Here is a 20,847-nt window from a genome sequence, read left to right on the forward strand (position 1 = left end):
CACACACACACACACACACACACACACACACACACACACACACACACACACACACACACACACATATACCAAGGTCTCCCATAAGCCCATTTGCTTTCTGCAGAACTTGTAGTGATATCCATCCTCATACAGTGGCAGACACAGGTGTTTCTATAGTCTGGCTCATGCCGCTGACGGCCATGATTAACCCCACATCTGAGGTGCAGTACCTGGTCTATTGTTGCCACCATTAAAGCAGCGGCAATGAGCAGCCTCAGGTAAAAATTAGGAATTTTGCTGACACTTGGAATAAAAAATGTATACAAATCCTATGGCTTTACCAAGGATGTATTCAAGCCTTACACAGCAGCGTGTCAGATTTGCTCGAGGATATTTTGAAGGTAGCAAAAACCGAGAAGGTCTCAGGAGCCTGTTGTGCTTACACTCACTTCCACAATTCATGTTCTAAAGTACGAATCTTATTTATTCGAGGAAGACTCTAAGCTGACCACTGCATACAAGTGAGTTCAGGATGTGGCAAGTCAAATGCAACAAGATCCAAAGTCAGAAGAGATGATAAAAACTGCTTTTTGAAACTAGCCCTGATGCCAACACCTTGTAAAGTTAATAATGAATCCACCAGGGAACAAAGATAGGGGCAGTTAATAATATTTGAATATGGTCAATACACATACACAGATACACACTCACACTCTCTCTCTCACACACGCACACACACACACACACACACACACACACACACACACACACACACACACTCTGTACCAGAACAATTAATTTTGCCACCGTCCCCCCACCCCTCATTTGAAAAACCACCATTCTGCCCCAGATAATCAGGCGATTTGATTGGTCACTGCCAATTCATTTGAAGTGTTGTAATTGCATGGCTGCTTCAGAGACTGTATAATTTCTCATCTGTATCTGAGTTCCACTAATGTACGCGCACATGTGTTTAAGCAATTAAATTTATGAAAAGTAATTTCACTTCCATTATTAATTTCCATTATTAATATGTGGCCTTAGTTTTTCATTGTATTTTCATTTATTACCCTGATGTAGTTTATTAACAAATTCAGATTATTCAACTTTCATCCCCTCACTCCTGCTAGTTTAAAACCTTTTCATCCATCGAAAAATTTACTATCATCTATCTAGATATTCAAGAAATCTGTCTTTCTGCTTGTGCAAAGCATATCTCAAGACCTGTTAATCTTAAAGCCTAACACATGGCATGTGTACGGTTAAGATCCCAAGGAAGTGCAATGTTGAATTTGGTGCGATTTTGGATGAGTGACACGTTCAATATAAATAAGATTTACAGTAAATTAACGTGTGACCAGCAGCAGCAGTGGTTGACACTCATCAACACAAATGACTTTGTTGATCATTAGAGCAGAGTGTCATGATAACAGGTAAACAGCCCGGCAATTTGTGCAGCAGTGGAGGCGCAGCTTCAGGATGCTGTGGACTAAGTCCTGCAGTCGGTCTTTTCTTACGTGTTTCAATTGCTGCTCGTCACCTTTACTGTTTCAGAAAGAAAACTGGAACCAGCATTACCTGAGTAAACAGCCCATTCCAAACAGGCATCTTCAGAACGGGCGCTGCAGTTAGGGTGAAAGAAAAGACATTGGCATACTGTGAGACATCATCAAAACTTATTTCAATTTAAAAGGTGATGATCGGAAAACTTAAATTGTAGCTAATGAGTGGGAAGTTCAAGGTAATGTTTTTCCAATAAGAATAAATAAGTCTGAGCTCATAAAACATGCATCCCCTCTCATCTCTCCTGTTTATGAACTTATAGGATCAGTGAATGTTTGTATTTGCAGCAGCCGCAGCAGTTCATGACATTTCTAAGAAGCAGTATTTATCACAGCGGCATCTTAAAGCAGACAGGCTGATGATAAGCATGTTTGGCCGGGTTTCATCTCTCATTTGAAATTCATCACACGATGTACGCGAATGCCTCCCTGTGCATTTTGATGTTATTCATGACAGAGATCTTCTGCAGACATCGACTGTGTTTTTCTTATTTTTTGGTCCTTCCTGACAGTGTTACTGCAGCTTGCCAGCAAACACTGCATTAATCAGAGCAACAAAAACACACTTTCACCACAAAACCTGTCTCATCCTCTGTGTCTTGCGTTTGTCAGCAAACTAACTCGCTCATACTACACATCCAATTTCTCGGGGTACTATTTTTACATGGTGTTACACAGCCCTAGAGTTCTCATGATAATTCATGAGAAAGAGCTTCTGCCTAAGGATATTCTCCGCTTCAGCAGTGATCCTCCCCATTTGTTTGATTCCATTTATTGAAATAAAGATATATCTAACGTATTTTTCATTATTTTTGCTTGTCTCAGCAGAGCTCTCCGTCAAGAACACCCCAAGACATAAATGTAAAGCTTTTATGTAAAGAAATTCGCCCTGATTTGACCACTTGAAAGACTTTAAAGTCCAGCAACCGCAATTATGTAAATGCCATGTGGGACAGGAAACCACAGAGTGTGCCAGTGCATTTAGTCACCTGAGGAACATGTTTCTGGTTTCCTGTTTTCTCATTTCCTCAAGCCACTGTATGGTACCACATTAACAGGAAGGTCCACTGGTGTGTCTGTGTTTACTCATCAAATCCACCACAAATACGTCAATCACAGATGACACTGCTGAGGTTTTGATATATATGACAGCTAATTAGCGTCAGTACTTTAAATTGAAGGAATGTGACAGGCTTATAACAGCATGATGCGCGAGGATGACAGGTCAGCGTGAAGGGGGATGTCGGGGGGCATAATGACATGAGTTAATATTAACACAAAGCAGGAAACAAAATAATGCAATTTACATATAATGAGGTCTCACAAAGAAGTAGAAAAGCAATTCCTTTAAAAAATGCTGTTTTATGTGTGGCCATTTGCATCGTAATGACGGTGGACTCCGGGTCATAATTTACCTTACTCTCTTATGTTTTACAGCTGCACCATTATGGAACATGGTCAGGTAATGGTAAGCTAGAACGCTGTTTTATTATTGATGAGGAGCAGCAGGGGGTACAGCAGGATGATCAAAGCAGCAGAGATGCTATCCCATGCTTTTACCTCAGTATTATTCCTTCATCGAGGCTCTCAGTCACAGTAGCTTAGTTCACTCTTTGCAGTGAGTAGATATAACAGCTTATTGTGTTTCTAAAGGAGCAGACAGTCTGCTCAGCATGCCAATGGCCTGTGTTTGCGATTCATTCCAATACTGTTGCCGTTAGTCACTAAGAGAATGTTTATGCAAAGAGACAAGGGGGAAGGAAGTGGCCGGCCCTAACAAAAGACACTCACTCGCATGAGAGAAAGGCTGATCGATAGTGCCTTGAGAGAGCTATCAATCAGAGTCCCAGCCGAGTAAATTATGGTTTTATTAGTATTGAGCTGACCACTGCTGGGAGAGACCTTAAAACATTGAGCTTCTGCTGGCCCACAACAGAGGCAAGAGACAGGGATGGGAATCTATGGTGACCCCACCCCTTCAGTAATACGAACACAAGTCCAGTCTGATCAGGACATTGAAAAGCTGCAATTCCCCTGTTGTCATAGTGAATGGGAGTGATTCATGAAAAAGAGGACAGAGCCAGGGCAGGGAGCAGTGCACTATGGGAAATGCAGTTTGTCATAAAGCAGTGACTAAATTGCGAAGAGTAGATCGTAGAGCAACAGAAATGCAATTCCAGTGCTGCCGGGCCCTCATTCCCGGCCGACTCTCTGAGGACTAACTCGTTTAGGAGCAGCAGGGGAAACTCAATGGGACCAATTGAGAGAATAATATATTGAATCTGGTGGTTGAGTGGGCTGCTTCAGCTCGGTGGAGGACTGCAAAGGTGAAGTGTGTGCTTTAGTGTCTGAAGTCATGTGTTGTTGTTATGCAAAAAAAAAACTTGTATGTGAATAATCACACACATTCATATCCCTCTAACCTCTCTACATAGTATATTTAATGTGGTATATAATGTTATGGCAATACATATGTGCCAAAAATGGTCAATATGGACAGACATGGGCTGTTTTCCTATCTTTATTCAAGAGCAAGTCTTTCAGTTTGAGAGCAGCAGACAGCAAAACCCTGCGCTCCAACTCAAATAGCCCCTGCTTGTGCTTAGGTTTGCTCTGCTTGTGCTCAAACTGTGCACTTGCACTCTGACACATTTTCTGTGTGCGCACCAGCTTCAGATCTTCTCTAGCTGCTTCTATTTACGCAAGAAACGTCTGCTCTTGGATTTGACCTCTGCCCTTTGTTGAAAACATGTGGAATCAGATCGTCAAGGGAGTTGTGACTTAACATAATGTTCTGGCAACTGAAAAGAGGAAACTCAAGGCCACAAATTAACTAATGAGACACAGGTGAAAGGAAATCTGATAGGGGAAAAAAACAGGCTGTGTCCGAAATCACTCACTAATCAGTATATGGTTCACTATATGGTGAGTTCGGCATTTTTTTGTGTTTAATTGTGTTATACCCTATATAGTACTCATTGTTTTTCATTATGCATCATGAAAAATTGTGTACACCCGATTGTTACTAGGTGAGCAATATCTACCATCATGTATTGCGCTCTGAACTCCCAAACTGCAGGAAACAAGTTTATTTCTACAAAGTATTAATATTAATATATCGGATGGAACATTAAAATATGAGTTATTCTTCCATTTCCTGCTCGTTTGAAGTTGAAGTTTTGCCAAGAACCCCTCATACACCTGGGAGTCCACCTGTGAGGGAAGCCCTCGCATTAGACGAGGCTCTAGGTGGATGTGAGAAGCTAATAAAAGTGGGGAATCTAGCTAGCAGAGAGGTGAGTTGTGCCTGTGGCAGGATGCAGCAGCTTAAGGATTGTAATTACAGCATTATAGTGGAGGTTGACTGGATTAGGGCCAGAGCAACAGGCTGAGACCAGGATAGAAGGCCAGGAAATGGCCATGGACTATATATTATTAGCCTTAGTTGACAGCTTAAGACCAACCCTGTCAACACACAGCTTCTTCTCCTTCACTGACTTTCCAAGGTCAGGTAGATGCTGAGGCACTGGCGAAAAAAACAAAAACATTTGTGCACAAGTCTGCACTTACCACAAGTGCATTTACAGAGACACACATGTTATGCACACACACACACATCCTCTTGATACATTCACACATAAAGTAAAAGCATCTTGAACACACACACACACAGTGATGCCTCACGAGTCGATAGTCACTGAGCAGCAGCTGATCTCGACTGGGCTCAGTGTGAGTCACAGTGCTCTGCCCTCTCCCTCAGTCAACAGAATAATCTACTCTGAAAATGACTAGATTAAGACAGATTAAGCACATGATGAGGTGATGAGAATTGGGCTAAGAAAGGACTCAAATCTTATCATTGACACTAGATTTAAAGGAACACATCCACTTTTGGACCAATATGATCCTCGATTTAACTCTGTGCTACTTTTGTTTATGGATTGAAACCGCTGCAGATCAAATACTTTGATAACCCAAGGCAGTTTTTTTTTTTTTTTATGGGCATGTTGATTAATTACCCAGTGCGTCAATATAAAACAAGCAGGGTAATGTTTGCACCCCGTGTTTTTGCATGTGGACCAAATAACTCATAAATACAGATTTTCACTAAATTTGTTGGGAATATTATTTATTATCCAGATAATCAGCTTTCTGACCCAGTGGGTCATAAGTTTAAGTCAGTCAAAAACAATATATCAGAGGGACATGTTTTCCAATATACACATCCACATCATAATCTTTATTCTATATTGATCAGACAATGATTCCTCCTCACACAGGGTCACATGATAAGGGACGTCATTAAGTCAGAAAATTACATCGTACATTATTTCTGTTTCCTCTGGATCTCATGGGACTATACACATGACCTGAAGCTTTTACATATTGAAAAATAATTATAGGATCATATGGTAGCAGTGACATCATCCTGATGTTATTATGAAGTCATAGAGTAGAGTAGTGCATTAACGTTTGCACCCAACATGAGCAGAGACACAATCTACAGCCTTCTTCACTTAACCAGTCATTTCTCATCATGTGGTATAAATAACCTCATGACATGCTGTGGTTAATTGAGGCTATGGCTAACGCTTATGACCATAGTTTTCTTCTGCTTACCCTTTTATTAACCTGCTGCTTCTGTTGCAGGTTACCATAATGTTCTTGAGCATATGAATATTTTACCCTATGAAAAAAAAGGGATATGTGTTGAAGACTGATTAACGGGTGACAGCAACGGGTGCACATTTTTCATAAAAATGTCACAGCTCGTCATGCAATGTTGGGCCAGTCAGTAAACATTAACAAGTCAGTAAACATTCACAGTGTGCTAAAGCATTAGCATGCATAGAAGCAGACTTAATTAATACTGGATACACAAAGATTAAATTGCTGCCATTTTGCCTGTATGTAAAGTGCTCCCAAAGTCTATTTGCTATAGAATCCAATGAATACTTTTAGAATAAGCCTGTTCGGTTGTCAGAGATAGAGGCAGACGGTGACACAAGTGTCTCTCGGAGATCTACTCAACTTGACGCACCTTGTATATAGTTTTCATATCATATGGTTTCTCAGCCGCTTGCCTTCTGTTCCACCGTGTCCACACATTGCCCTACCTCTTATCTGAAACCCTCCATCTTACTTCTTGTTAGCTCATGACAAGTCGCTGCACAGATCTGAAGCAGATCTGAAGTCCGGCGAGTTGAGTAGACGAGAGAGAAGTGAGTAAAATAAATCTTCATTTAAACAATTTGAACCTTGTTGAGTCAGAATCATCCAGGGACATGCTTTTTATTATAATGCTGCCAGTGGCTGTGCCTGTGATTGTAATTGACCCAGCCCCCCTGTTTTGCATGCACGCTCACTCACACACATGCACGCTCACACACACGCTCTCTCACACACAGACGTCGTTTCTTTCCCTTCTCACCCCTCGCTCTTATCAGCACACCGTCCAGATAAAGTCCTGCGCTCCAAACCTCATTAAAGCTCTCATTTATATTAAACAGGCAGTAAGTCCTTCTAGCCTGGTTTGCATCTCCCAGGACGCATTACTCCCTCAAGAAGGCGACTTGACAGCACCCACACTGCACCCTGGCCTCAGCTCGCAAACCCCCACAATTCTTCTTTTTCTTCTTTACATTCGTTAACCAAACACTCCTCACAATGGTTGCCGGGAATTTCTTCTCTCTTCGTCTTCTTCCTGTGCTCCTGTCTTCCTGCTGTTTACTTCCCTTTCTCTTGGCCAGGAGCCAGTGGAGTGTTGTGAGATCAATATTAGCCAGGGCCTCCTAGTTTAAACTATGCTTGAGATACAGAGTTGAACTACAAAAGACTATCTAGCTGTGAGGGAGCTGTCTGTAATAGGTCATGTACAGGGAGTTCTTCTCCAGTGGATTCCCCAGCTGCCCAAAGGCTGCTGTAAAGCATTATGGGAAATAAGGCCACGGCCCAAGCTTTATTCTCTAACTCTCCGCACGTGGATTTGAGATATTTGTTCCTCTCCATTCCCTGACTCATTCTGTGGTAGCGCCATCGTCTCTATCCTAAAAATATCACATTTTACAGACTATTGATTCTTGAAACATGGACACTGTACTTGGGACCTAGTGGTCCCAAACAAAAAGACTCACAGCAAACCATGTCGCCTTGTCAAGACTGACACGTGCACCGAGTGTACAGTGGGCTCAATAACCAGCAGTGTGGCACATCGACCACATGGCAAATGTCACTGGTCCATTTACTTGGTCTCATTGTTAGAGACAGCTGTCTATTGGCCTATGGGAAATCTATGGAGCTTTATCCAGCTCAGACTTCTGCAGGAGCCGTTTCACACTGGTGAACCAGAAAATTTCGATGTAAGCCAAGATGGATGCTGAAGTCCCTGTTCCATGTTTTCAGAGTATCGATGGCATCACATCAGGAGCGATACTGTAGCAGACACTATGTCTTCTTTTGTGTGTGAATGTGATTGTGTGGATACATTCCAGTTTAGATGGTGCCATACACTGCAAACATAATCTGTAAATGACTGGTATAATCTCACAGTGGAGCAAGATAAGAAAAAGTATTTTATATAGCTTAACTTTATTTTACTTCTTGACTCTCTGTGTGACAATTGTAATGATTATTACAGTGATACAACACATATTCCAGGAATGATCAAAACACGACTGGAGCCTCGTTTTAGTCTTAGTTTGTTCCACATAGATTAATATCTTCATGATTATGAATTTTCTTGAACCTGTTAAGATCTAATGCTTAGAAGGCGGTCTGAAACCTCAGCATTGTTCGCTTAGATTGTCAGCCAAACGTACCTTTAAAATAGTTTTGCATGCTACGATCGCCAAAAAACAACCAAACTACATTTCCCATATTGCATTTTTCCTCTACAGGGATTATTTCAGCAAACCACACTTTATTTCATATGTTGCATCTCTTGCAACCTATGACGTTTGTCTTAAAAGAGAAACACAAAAATGTTGCACCTGGGCTTAAAGGTATATACAGTACATGCATATATGTTGGAGCTGGTCTAAATGGGTTGATATGCTTCATCCTTGTTTGGCACCTACTAACGAACACTAATATCTACTCTTAATCTCTCTCCTGGTCTCTGTAGGAAGCCCCCGGCAGCCCTCCAGTTCTAGAACAATCTATGAACTCGCTACAGGACAACCACGAGCGCCGAATCTCCCACTCACAGTACGAAACCATCGAGGACTTTGACAACATCTCAACATCACGCACTAATGTGATGGGACGTATTGGTGAGTCATTTATTACCGGGGGATTATTTTCACTCTCCCTCTGTGTCTCTTTGAACTACTGCTAGATAAGATGACTCAACAAGTTAGGCTTCATTTTGGCTGGTGACTACAGCCATTCACCATGATGGGAAGTGTTTTTGACCTTCTAACCTCAGTGGGTATATTCTCCTTACCCAGTGTTGGGGAGTAACGGAATACATGTAACGGCGTTACGTATTTAGAATACAAATTATGAGTAACTGTATTCCGTTACAGTTACAAATTAAATAGATGGTATTCAGAATACAGTTACATTGTTGAAATCAGTGGATTACATGACGGTACTTCTCTGTTTCACGAGTTTAATCACTGTCTCGTAAATCCACCGGAGGCAAAGCCCCCAGGAAGCAGCTGGAGACCAGGGCTGCCGTAAGAGCGCCCGGACCCCGGCGGCGTGAAGAAGCCTCACCGCTACCCGCTCGGGACCGTTACAGGCCCCGGGACCTTGGCTCTGAGAGAGTTCCGTCGCTACCAGAAATCTACGGAGCTGCTGATCCGCAAGCTGCCCTTCCAGCGCCTGGTGAGAGAAGACCGACCTGCGCTCCCAGAGCTCCGCTGTCATGGCTCTGCAGGAGACCAGCGAGGCATGCAGGGTTCACACCGGACGCTGAAGCGACGCTAAAATAATATCACCCGTTGACCCAGTAGTATAAAAGCATACGGTCACTTGTTGCTCCAACATTAACTGCAACAGCGTCCCAATTTAATGTCATCCATCTTCAAGAACTTCTCCGCTGTTTGCTCCGTTCAATGTCGGGTGTCGAGGGTAAATTACGTATTCTCCGCCCCCCCCCCCCCCCCTCTCTTTATTTAAAACTACAGGACAACAGAAGGGGAATACAAACTATGGGGTGCATGCTTTATCATTTATATCATATAAAATATGTCATCAATATCGTTTAAAATCCTTTTTCAGTGTGTTTCCTGGAGCGATATGCTCGCGTCAAGCGCAAAAAATAGACCCGACGCCGAAACGATCGCTGCACGGCGCGAGGCAGCCTTGGCGCAGGGCGGGGTTCAGCCTCCGGTGAGACCCGCACAGAGGTGGGAGTGGATGGGAGCCGGACATCCAGCGGGCCCGCAGCATCGGTGGAGAGAGAGTTTAAACTGCTGCTGCTCCACTGACTATAACAACGCCGCAATCATACACTTAAAAAATGCAATACAAACCGGAAGTATTCCAAGTATTCAGAATACGTTACTCAGATTAGTTAATGTAATGGAATACGTTACAGATTACATTTTTGTGCATGTATTCTGTATTCTGTAACGGAATACGTTTTGAAAGTATCCCTCCCAACACTGTCCTTACCTACGGTGCTGTCTGACACTTAACGTTTGATGATTAATTTAACATCCACCCAATGCCTTGTGCAGTGCCTCTGCTACATGTGTTCCATTCAAGCCCTCAGTCAGCATCACCTTCAAAGCCTCATCTCGCCTCATCGCCCTCTGCTTCCCAGGTTATGCTATTTCCCTACCCAAACCTCTCAGGGATTAACGTCATCCCCAATCCTCCCCACCTTCAATCCTCTCCCAACTGGCTGCACTCGGGTCAATTCCCATTCTACCCAGTTGACATCAGCGGGCTAAGATCTCGGCTCCCTAAGTGTATTAGAATTGGCAATTCAATCCTCGGCCTGTCGCTGCTGTCATCTCAACATCGACAGACCTTTCACATATGCATACACAAAGACAGCGAAGGTAATTGCATCATCGTAGGGGGGGTAGTCTTTGTTAAGGATGATGCAGTGTTGTCGCATGTAGCCACTCCTTTTTCCCAGCACACACACAATAGGTTTTCAGAGGCTTGTTTTCTTATCTTAACCTTCCTTGCCTCTCCTTTTCTCCTCCGTCTCTCGTCTTCCTCTTGAATTTTTTGTCCAATTCCCCCATTTCCTTTCACAATCCCCCCCTCCCTTCTGCTAAACCCTTTCCTCATGATCTCCATGTCATCAGTCTTTCTCGCCTTTCACCTCCTACCCTGTAACCACTTCCACCTCCTCCACACGGATGGAGTAAATTTGTAATCTGTTAATGATCCACACTTTGTCCCTTTCCACCCTTCTCCCATTCGTTCTCCTGTTTCTCTCCCATCCTCTCCCAACCATTCCCCCCAGTGTGGTGCCACTCTGCTACTGATCATAGAAGATCAGAGCCTGTGTCAGAGGCATCTGATGGTTAATTAAGCCTCCAGATCAATAGGGCCTGCCCCTGACACACTCTCTCCCTCTGTCTCCCTGTCTCCCCTTCTCTTTTTTTGCCCTTTCATCATGTCTTAGTCCTCAATCCCAATTCAAGTGTTCTGGAATTGGTAGGGTTTTCCTCTCAGTTTGGCCTATTTACTCCACTTGCTTTTCCGACGCAGGCTTTTTAGAATGCTGCTGTGATCATAAGCGGCAACTGTGGGCACACTGATGGAAAAGTTTCTTGGCATTGAAACTTCAAGGGTACCCAGCGCTCATCTCATCCTGCGGAGTGGGAGTCAAATGAGCCAAGCGGAAAACTTTTAGGGGTGGGGGTGGAGTGGGTGCTAAAGTACTAGGTTATCACAGCCGAAGCTCAGAGGAGCCTCAGATCTTTGACTCAAATTGTCTTGCAGCAAGAAGATGTCAGTTCCTTTTCCTCCATGTCTTCAGGCTGTCTCCGAGTTGCGCCCTCATTAACCCGCCTGATATTTTGTGACAGGTCTTTATCTTTTTTAAACCGACACAAATTCTTCTATTTCAAATTCTGATGCAACCTGGGAATAGTTTGTATTCATCACAGCAACACAACAGTGCCGCACTGAGGTAGAATTTTAGCACCTATGAAGTAAAATCCAGGACACTGCTGCTCAGACACATTCAAATTTGGGCTTTTTCCAGTGTCTGTGTATCTGGTCCTCCTTTTCGTCTCTTACATCCTTGATTTACTGAAGATGAAAATGCATTTTGTTTTATTCCTAAAATGTATTAAATCATAACAGATACATCTGAAGACAAATTGGAAGAAGAAAGTACTGTCTCTATCTGTTCTTTATAACAAAGTGACCTTGTTCACTGACAACGTTGAGCTAAGATTTTGTTAACCTTGATCAAATGTAGGGCTGCCACTAACGACTATTTTTCTATCGATTAATCGTACGACTATTTTATCGATTAGTCGATTAATCTAAATGACTAATTTTCCTCCAAAAAAATCAAATTGACCATTCATTTCAGTTAATTTTATTTTGACAACAACAAACTGTATGTCATCGTATAATGCAGCACAAAACAAAATGTAAACAAAGGCTCAAATATTAAAGTGCAAAACTGTAGGTTTAAACTAGCAACTCCAACGTGATAAAAATAAATAAAAAAGAGGGCTTATAAGTTAAGTCAGCAGTGCAACTCAAAAAGATATCAAAGTTTCTATTTAACCCCTTATCAAAATAAAAAAGTTAGGTCTGCATATTAAACAAAGTGCAACATGTTTAGAGTATAAGAAACAATGGTGTCCAGCTCAAAATCCGACTCAAACGTCAGTTAGACATGTGTGTTGTAATGTAAGAATGTCAGCACGTCCACATGTTCTGGACTCAGGCTAGCGCCCCCCCCCTCCCGCGCGAACGGAGCGTTTCCCCAGCGGGCGCCGTAGCCGAGGTGACGCGAGAAGGACCCGACCCGCGTCCAGGGCCGTCCGCCCCGGCGACGGACACCGCCCCGCGGTCCAAGAGAAAGGAAGCCCCCGCACCAGCGACGCCGTGAGGCGCCGTGGACGAGGACCCCCCCCCAAAAAAACAACAACAACTTGAGGCCGGCCGCACACCGAGCCTCCGGCTGCGTGGAGGGCGCCGGGACTGCTCCCCCAGCCGTTGCATGTGCCCAGCGGTTTAAAAAAAAAATGCGTCGACGCATTTTATTCGCGTCAACGCATTTTCAGCGTCGACGTAATCGATGACGTCAACGAATCGCGGCAGCCCTAATCAAATGTCACAAAATTCACTTTGAAAGCAAAGAGCATCGCTGTCCATGACACATCTAACTTTCCACTTCAAACCAAACTGTGTACTACATATACTCCATTTACTTTTAATCAGGGCAATACATAAATAATAAGAATTGAGACAGTAATAATATACCTTTCACTTATCCTCCACTAGTGTTGATGGTAAATTCTGCAGGCTCGTCTGACAGTAGCGGTTTTCCCTCTGTATCTCCGTCTATATATTATTTCAGATGGGCTCAGACATATTGCCTGGTGTGTGAGATGTGACAGTTGTGGTTAGAGGACAGATGCTGAGATCGGCTCTGCAAGGTCAGGAAGCACACAGCCGGCAGGGCCTGACTGACAGCTTGATGTCGAGAGTATCGAGACCAGCTAAATTACTGAATCATGAAGGCCAGACGTGTGGAGTTTGGGACACTCTGAGACACACATGCTGCAGTACGCACACATAGTTCTGTGCACATACACATGCACACTCACGTTCAACCTCTCCATCAGGTTATACACAATTCCCACTGATGTGGGACGTACATTTTCCTCAGAGCAAATAGTGTTTACTTATAGAACTCTAAGGCATTTTACCTCTTTAAAGAGAATGAAGGAACTCTCAAACCAAATCAGCCCCTCTCCTCTGAGTCTGTTTTTCATTATACTACCTGTGCTGTTGTAAATGGACCACTACACAGAGGTAAATGTAATGGAGTGGTTTCTCTGCTTTAGAATTAACGCCTGACTTTGATTTTGAGTCATTTAATGTGGCAGCAAGTCAATATAATGAAATTGTAAACTCCATATTCTTGCCAAACTATGATTGTTATTGCTACAATCTCTGTTTTCTGTTAAAATATAGCAAATTGCCGCTGTGTCCTATGAATACCTGATTTCACTTTACATCTGCTTGCCTGTTTGGGAAATTATTATAATTACCATGGCAACAACCATGGCAAAATCTCATAAAAAAAAGGAGACGGGTGTTATTATGCTGGTAAAGAACCATCACATTGACTGTATGGGCACTTGATCTCCCCTGTAGTGTTTTGGGCCGTCATTCTGAAATATCTGTTGTTTGTGTGTTTTGTTGGCGAACTTATTTACCGAATCAATAGTCCGAGTTAATTCCATCCCCCATTTGCTTCAGTAAGCCATGAAATGCTTTGGTATTGTCAGCTTTAACTTTGCACATGCAAACACCATGAGGTGTAGCATCATGGTCACAGGCTGAATCCTCAACTCAAAGGTGGTGAAGAGTACAGTACACTCAGCTTGAATCCCTCCTCAAATGACACGAGTTCCTGAAGTTTATTTTCCTTCTAGCTCCACTCTCCTTTTGACCTTTTTGTGGGGGAAGTACAAAGAAATTTGTCTTTTATGGAAGAAAAAACAGAGAAAAGAGGTAAATAAAAGGAACTATGAGTGAAATCTCCTGCGTGCACACAGTGTGTCAGTGACAGCCGAGGTTTGACACAAAGGTCGTTACCATCACACCCGGCGTCGCCTTCTGTCCTGTTTAATTGAAAAGTGCCACTGGGTGCGGGGTCCACACGCTGGGGTGAAAATTGAGGCCCACAGACTGACGCTTTTTGTGGATGTAACTTATTGGCCAAGTGCCTGACCAAGAATGCTCACCCAGGACTGGCACAGGAGTGAAGGAGGTGTGGGATGCGAGGCTGGAAGTGAGGAACCAGCCAAGCACACTCATGCTGTTGTCACACAGGAAAGTAGATGTTCATAGGATGCAACTCATGCAGTGCACGTTAAGGTGCAAAATCCTGTTGACACAGCCGAACACAAAATGTGTCACCTAGAAGTAACAACACATTCTTTATAGGCATAATTATTAAATCTGTTTCATGTATTTTGTTCATTACAAGATACTGGCAACCTCTTGACCTGGGATTGGTTCCAGTCCTCCCTGTGCAACCTTCAAACAATATGCAGTAAAGATGGATTGATGTATGCATTCATTACAAGAAGATATTTTTCAAATAGGATGTAAATACAAGAGAAAACCCAGACTAAGACAGAGCAACTCCAGGGTGTCCCCTGATGCTGTAGGCTTCCCTAATGGTGTTAAAGTGGGGCCGTGTTCCCAGGAATTTACCCTGTTGTCTTCTCACCTTCAGTATTTCTCAGTCTGCCGACTCATCCTCTCTGTGCACTCAGCCATCGATGCAGGAGATGAGGCAGAGTGACCGCTCTTAACTCGGTGTCCAGAGTACTATTAGCATGCCTCAGAATGAAAAATGGCATCAATGTTACACAAGAACCTTCCCTTACCTATATTTCACTGTGACCTCACATGATTCCAACATAGCACCAAAATATACTGGAACAGAATTCTGACTAGCCAGAAAATAGGACTGAGGTCTGCAATGTTGTATTTAAAATTGTATCAATGTAATATTGTTATAGGACAGAATTTGGACTTATTTGACAATTAACAAACTGATTATGTTCCATATTTGGTATTTCGTTGTTGTCTTTTCTAATGCCGTGTTTACAGTATTGGGGATAATTTTGAATGGATTTTTCCCCTCCATTTAAAAAAGAAAAACTCCACATGACCTTTGTTTTTATAGAAATATCTCCATCCAGACAAGAACATAAAAACAACGACAAATGTTCACAAGTATGCCTGACCATTAGGTGGCGATATAGTCTGCATCATTGATCATCATTGAAAAGAAAAGAACATTCCGAGCAAGCTCAGTGAGCCTTGGTATAAGTGGGCAGACGCCTGTTTACACTTGTAATGTGGTGCAGGGATGCTAATTTTGCTGCAAACTAACAAACCAAACTTAGAGAAACTGGTATATAGTCAGGAAAAACGTTTAGCTTCATTATGCTAATGTATGCCAGAGAAGATGTTTGTTTAGTTTGATGCTGTACTGAAGATCATTTTTGGCCGGAAGCAATGCTATCTTAGGTATATTAGTGGCCTCCATACATTATATAGAGATCTTTTTTCTGCAAATTGCCACCAAATCAGTTTTCCAAGCATATGGTAAGAATAGCCACATTTGGTCGATATGTGGTCACACAGTCACAGAGTGTTGGTGAATGCTCTGCTCCTGGGCTCAGGGACATGATTAACTCCACATGTCTCTGTTAGTCTCAGTGTTTGGCGTCCTCATTCATAGACAACTGATTGTAGCCATTGAGTTTCTCAACATGGAAGTGAGACACTGTCATCAACCCAATCAACTAAATGCCCTGATCAATTGCATTGATTAGGGAATCCCTGGGAGACTGTTAAAAAATGGCACCAGTGTCCCCTGTTGAGCATAAGGCTTTTGTTTCCCAGTGTGTACTTATGGTGATTACCTGCTGCAACCCATGCATGGGTCTGATTGCTGTGGCAGCGTGGATCAACTAATGATCCCTTCTCCAGGCAGATCGATAGGCCAAAGTGTCACCAAAGCAGGGAGAAAGACAGAGAAGAGAGAGGAAAAGAAAGAGTGAGAGTGTATGATGGGACAAGATTGAGGAAACTCATGTAGGAGAAAGAAGATGGAGTGGGGCTATTAGTGTGACCTCTCCCCTTACGGCTCAATGTTTCAACGGGCAACGCTTGGTCAGAGGGCAGAGAGAGAAGAGAGTGAAGCTCTGATCTGGTTGGATGGATGCAGCCAGGTGGCCTTTCGAGCCAAAGATCCCATCTGTCTCTGTCTTCACCCTCTGCCAGAGGGAGGAGGAACATCTCTGCTTCAATATCATGTAATAGCTTCCACACGCTAAGCACGGCTTGCCGGGGGGGGGGCTGCGTGTGCTCCAGTACAGTGGTAGTAATGGGATTTCCACTGTAGTGATTGCACTTATCAAAGTTATATGCATCGAGTAGACAGATAGGATGGAAACACCATGATGTGATAATAAATTCCTGGCTCAGTCGATGTAAGTGTCAAACGATGCAAAATCATTTCTTGTCTAGTTTTTCTGGTTTGGACGATGTTCTCATATTAAAAATAACGCCATTTACGTGACAACACATTTCAAATGTTAACTCTGATATGTTAATCCTTTCCATAACAATAGTATAGCTACATTACAGACCCCATCTAACAAATTATTCTTGCTCCTATAGCTGTGGATACCGAGGTTATGGGTAATCATTCACAACAGTGTTATATTGGTTCCTCATTCCCTACTAAGCAATTAATTTGGAGCACAGAAAAGTATTTTTTGAAGATAAAGTATATTGTGTTGAATAAATGTTGTCACATGTTAACCATTATCCATATTAATGTCTAATTATGACCCCTTTCAAACTGTTTTACTGGTATACTGGTTGTAGTAGCAATGTCCACAAAAGTGACAAAGGTTAGAATACTCAACATGTCATAATGCCATTATTGGTTATTCTGAGTACGGCATTAATCATGTTTAGGGATTCAGACAATGCTAAGTGGCAGTGTGTTATTCAGACTTTTACCATGGAATATTATTGTCCCTGTAAATGTTGTCATGTGCACTCTCAACAATGCTTAACGTGACATAGGGTTACACTTGTGCCACAAAATAATCCATATCCCAAATATCAGTTATGTCAGTGGTCTAATCATGTTGCTCGGGAACTCTTCCTTTAGCGGCATTGATGGGAAGCATGAATCATGATCTCTTGAAAAAACAACAAAAAGCCCCTTTGTGGAAGAACCAGATCCCATGAACAATTAATCTTAACCCAAGTGAAATGTATCCTGGAGTGACCTCTCCTACATGTCTCGAAGACATGTGTGTGACTGCTGATTCATTTGTAATAGCAACGTGATTTTCACGTATCTCTTTTCATTTGCTTTCATTCCCTACAAACTGGGCGCATGAAAAGCCCCAGTGTTTTTAGAATTGCCAAGTCATCAAAGACTTAATAACAGCATTTTGATTCCAGCCAAGATAGTGGTTCTGGGGTTTGGAGAAAACAGTAATTGCATTCACTCTGCTCAGTTTTAGATGCTTGTGGTTATTTTGCTCTGGCAGGAGAAGGGAAAAGTTGCTTCCAACTTACCAACGACAATATGTTCAGATGGTTTTTCTTAGTGTAATTATGTAATCAACAGAGACAACACTCACAGCATGTAAAGTAAGACTACAAACAAGGCACTGAGGATGGACAGACTTGACTGTCAGCCTTTTCACCAGCTACGTCTAGGTCAAAAAAACACACACAGACAAAAAACACACACATGCTGTCTGTCGATTTGGCTAGCGATGGGAATTGGAGTGTCTCTACTGGTACTATTATGGCCTTTTCCTATCATTGCCGACTGTGCAGGGCCAGTAAGACACTGGTGTGAAAGCAGTGAGTGAGCAGTTCCATCTGCACCTCCTTCCTCTCCACTCTGCCTTTTGCTTTCCATCTTCCTGAGTCCACCCTCATGAACCAAAGGCCGAGTCCCCTTCTTGATGTCTCGTCCACTCAGTCTAAGGTTTGTCTGCTTTATCGTCCCAGTTTAGCTGGACATTCATTTACAGAGTTAAATTGCTGAATTCAACAACATGTCTTGAGGGTGGGTGGTTTCCTTTATTATGCTAACAACTGCAGAAAAGCAAGTGCCGCAGCTTCTCTAATTATTTTCACCTCCCAGAGCCTCATTATGGCCCTGACCATACCTGTCCACTGGCCATTTATTGTGTGTGTGTGTGTGTGCGAGCGCGCGCGTGCGTGTGTGTCCTTTAGCTACTTAGTAAAGAGGGAAGTGAAACGCTCTTAGCAGTTCTTCATCTGCTGTGCTGGCCACTTGGGTCGAAAGGTCCTGACTGGAAATATTTCATAAAGCTGGCAGAAGGAAGCTTTCAGACTTTCTAATTAAAAGTATGTCCTCTAACAAAAGTGCTCTGCTGACGTAAGTCAATGCAAGGTGATTATGTGCAAATGCATTGTCTTTAAGAGTGCACATTTGGTATGCAAGGAAATTATTCGTCCTGGTGTTGTACATTTGAAACACAAACTAATCCTGGTACAAAGCTCCTGTCATGTTACCTCTGCACCGAGGTCTCTCCTGTAGTGGCATTCTCAGTGTGGCTGATGCAATTGAAAGGTAACTCTAACTGAGAGCTGAAGAAAAGTGAAAGGCTGGTATGAGGACAGCCCCTGTGGACACACAACCGCAGGGCATCTCTTATTGACACACTCGCCGCACTGTTCCCAAACTGACTGCAAGACAGAAACAATGACGACAAGTGTAGAGTTTGGGGACTGACTTAGAGGAGATGTGCAAAAAGACTCCGAGGTCAAACCTAAACCACTGCATAGAGCTGAAGAACACAGAGCAAGAACATTCAGTGAATACACAGTATAGAACAGAATGAGGATTCTAAAAGCCACATAGTAATAATTATAGGCTGCAAAGGTAATTTTCTCCTTTACCCAAGTGCAGATACCGCCATAATTTGTTTTTCTATATAAATTGGAAAGATGAAGAAAGTGTCACAATTGCCTAACAAACTGCTACACATTACATCATAATATCTGCAGGGACATTACCTCTTATGTTTAAGTGGACATTCAGTCAATTTTAGTTAAATGACGGTGTATTTGGGCCTCATGACATGAGATTATAGGGATAAGGATTTGATTTTACAAGAATCAAATCATAAGTTTGGGCTACTTGTCCTTTTAGAGAGGGACTATCCGAAAATCATTGGGTCACTTGCATTAGGATGAGGAATGTGGAGTATCTTGTTGAGTTATAGGCTTCTTTAGGTTTCACAAATAACGTAATACTTCATCTTTTGGCACATCAGCAGCATATTATCCGGACTTTGAAAAGAGTGTGCAAGAAACTGAGTTTCTTCTGAAGAATAACACAGACCTAGATGAAATAGTCTCTTTAATGGGGGAGGAGTTTTTTGGGAGTGGGCGGCTGCACGACTATTGTTAGTTGATTCTGGATGCTGTTCAAAGCTTCAAAGATTTTGGAGTGGAACTCCAAAGTCTTTCGTCTTTATTCTTGTAATTGGATTTTCTCATTAAATTACAACTTTATTGACGTAATATTACAACTTTTGTCTGATTAGTTTTTCAATATTGCCCTAATATTCGCCGTAGAGATCAAACCATTGCTGTTGAGTGTTTTTCTTACATGCCAAATTGCATTTCAGAAATAATTATATACTAATACAATTTGATTTAAGATAAATAATGAATACTGTCACCGAGCTTTGATTTAACTTCCAACTAGTTGATCTGCCTGTGTCTGTAGGTCAAAGTTAAAGATCTCGCTCAGTCACACCCACGTGCTGGAGTTTCTCACCATCACGACTCCAGTCCTGCTGATTTACAGTACAGGGAGAATTCAATTAACTGTTGTTTCTCTGTCAAGCGGCCCAAGTGAGAAATAGCCTTCATTCCACCTGTACAGTGTTGGCAGCCATGTTAATAAGATGAGGCTGTCCATGGACAAAGGGATGAGGCTTCCAGAGTTAATTAAAAGATAGATACATAAGTACAAGGCCGGGTTTTGGTATAGGTTTGTATTCAGGGGGCGGCAAAGCAAGAAGGCATCAGACAATCAGGTGTAAAAGAGTTTAACCTACCCTGAAGAAAAGCTTTATTTCATTAGGATTAAAGAAAAATAGACATTTGGTAAACCAATGTCGTACTGCTGTAATTCAATCTATCCACAGTAACGCTGTGTTTGATATAGTTCACATATTTCCCTAAAGTAATAGGTGTAATAAATCTCTTTCGCTCTATGCCACTGATAAGACTCCTGACTATTATGACAAACAACCAAGAAAATGCTAATTTACTATTTGATTTTGTGGTTTGTCGTTGGAGACAATCTTTATAAGCCCACCCCCGTGTGTCCTCGGCTCGAGTCAAGTGTTTTTCCTTTAAATTATTTTTTATCTGCAAATAACTAAACTTTATACCTCATTGCTGTGTTGATTGCTGCTCTGATTTACTTCCACAAATAGCATTTATCATTCGTCGGGGCCTCCGTGAAATTAAATGACTCTCAGAGTTGGGATCCTGCCAGGGTAAATATTGTTGTCTGCTGTTAGTGATTACACACAATTGTTGA

The 20,847-nt window shown here is 42.4% G+C and overlaps 1 protein-coding gene across 1 annotated transcript in view; it reads left to right on the forward strand.

Annotated features, from left to right (window-relative positions):
• The window catches only part of LOC133026865 (partitioning defective 3 homolog), a 345,261-nt gene that overhangs the window by 193,504 nt on the left and 130,910 nt on the right, over window positions 1–20,847 (forward strand). The window contains exon 15 of the mRNA XM_061093848.1: window positions 8,665–8,812. Coding sequence (XP_060949831.1) covers window positions 8,665–8,812 — 148 coding nt within the window. The remainder of the gene's footprint in view (window positions 1–8,664; window positions 8,813–20,847) is intronic.

Source organism: Limanda limanda, chromosome 20 (assembly GCF_963576545.1).
Source record: "Limanda limanda chromosome 20, fLimLim1.1, whole genome shotgun sequence".
Taxonomy (NCBI): Eukaryota; Metazoa; Chordata; class Actinopteri; order Pleuronectiformes; family Pleuronectidae; genus Limanda; species Limanda limanda.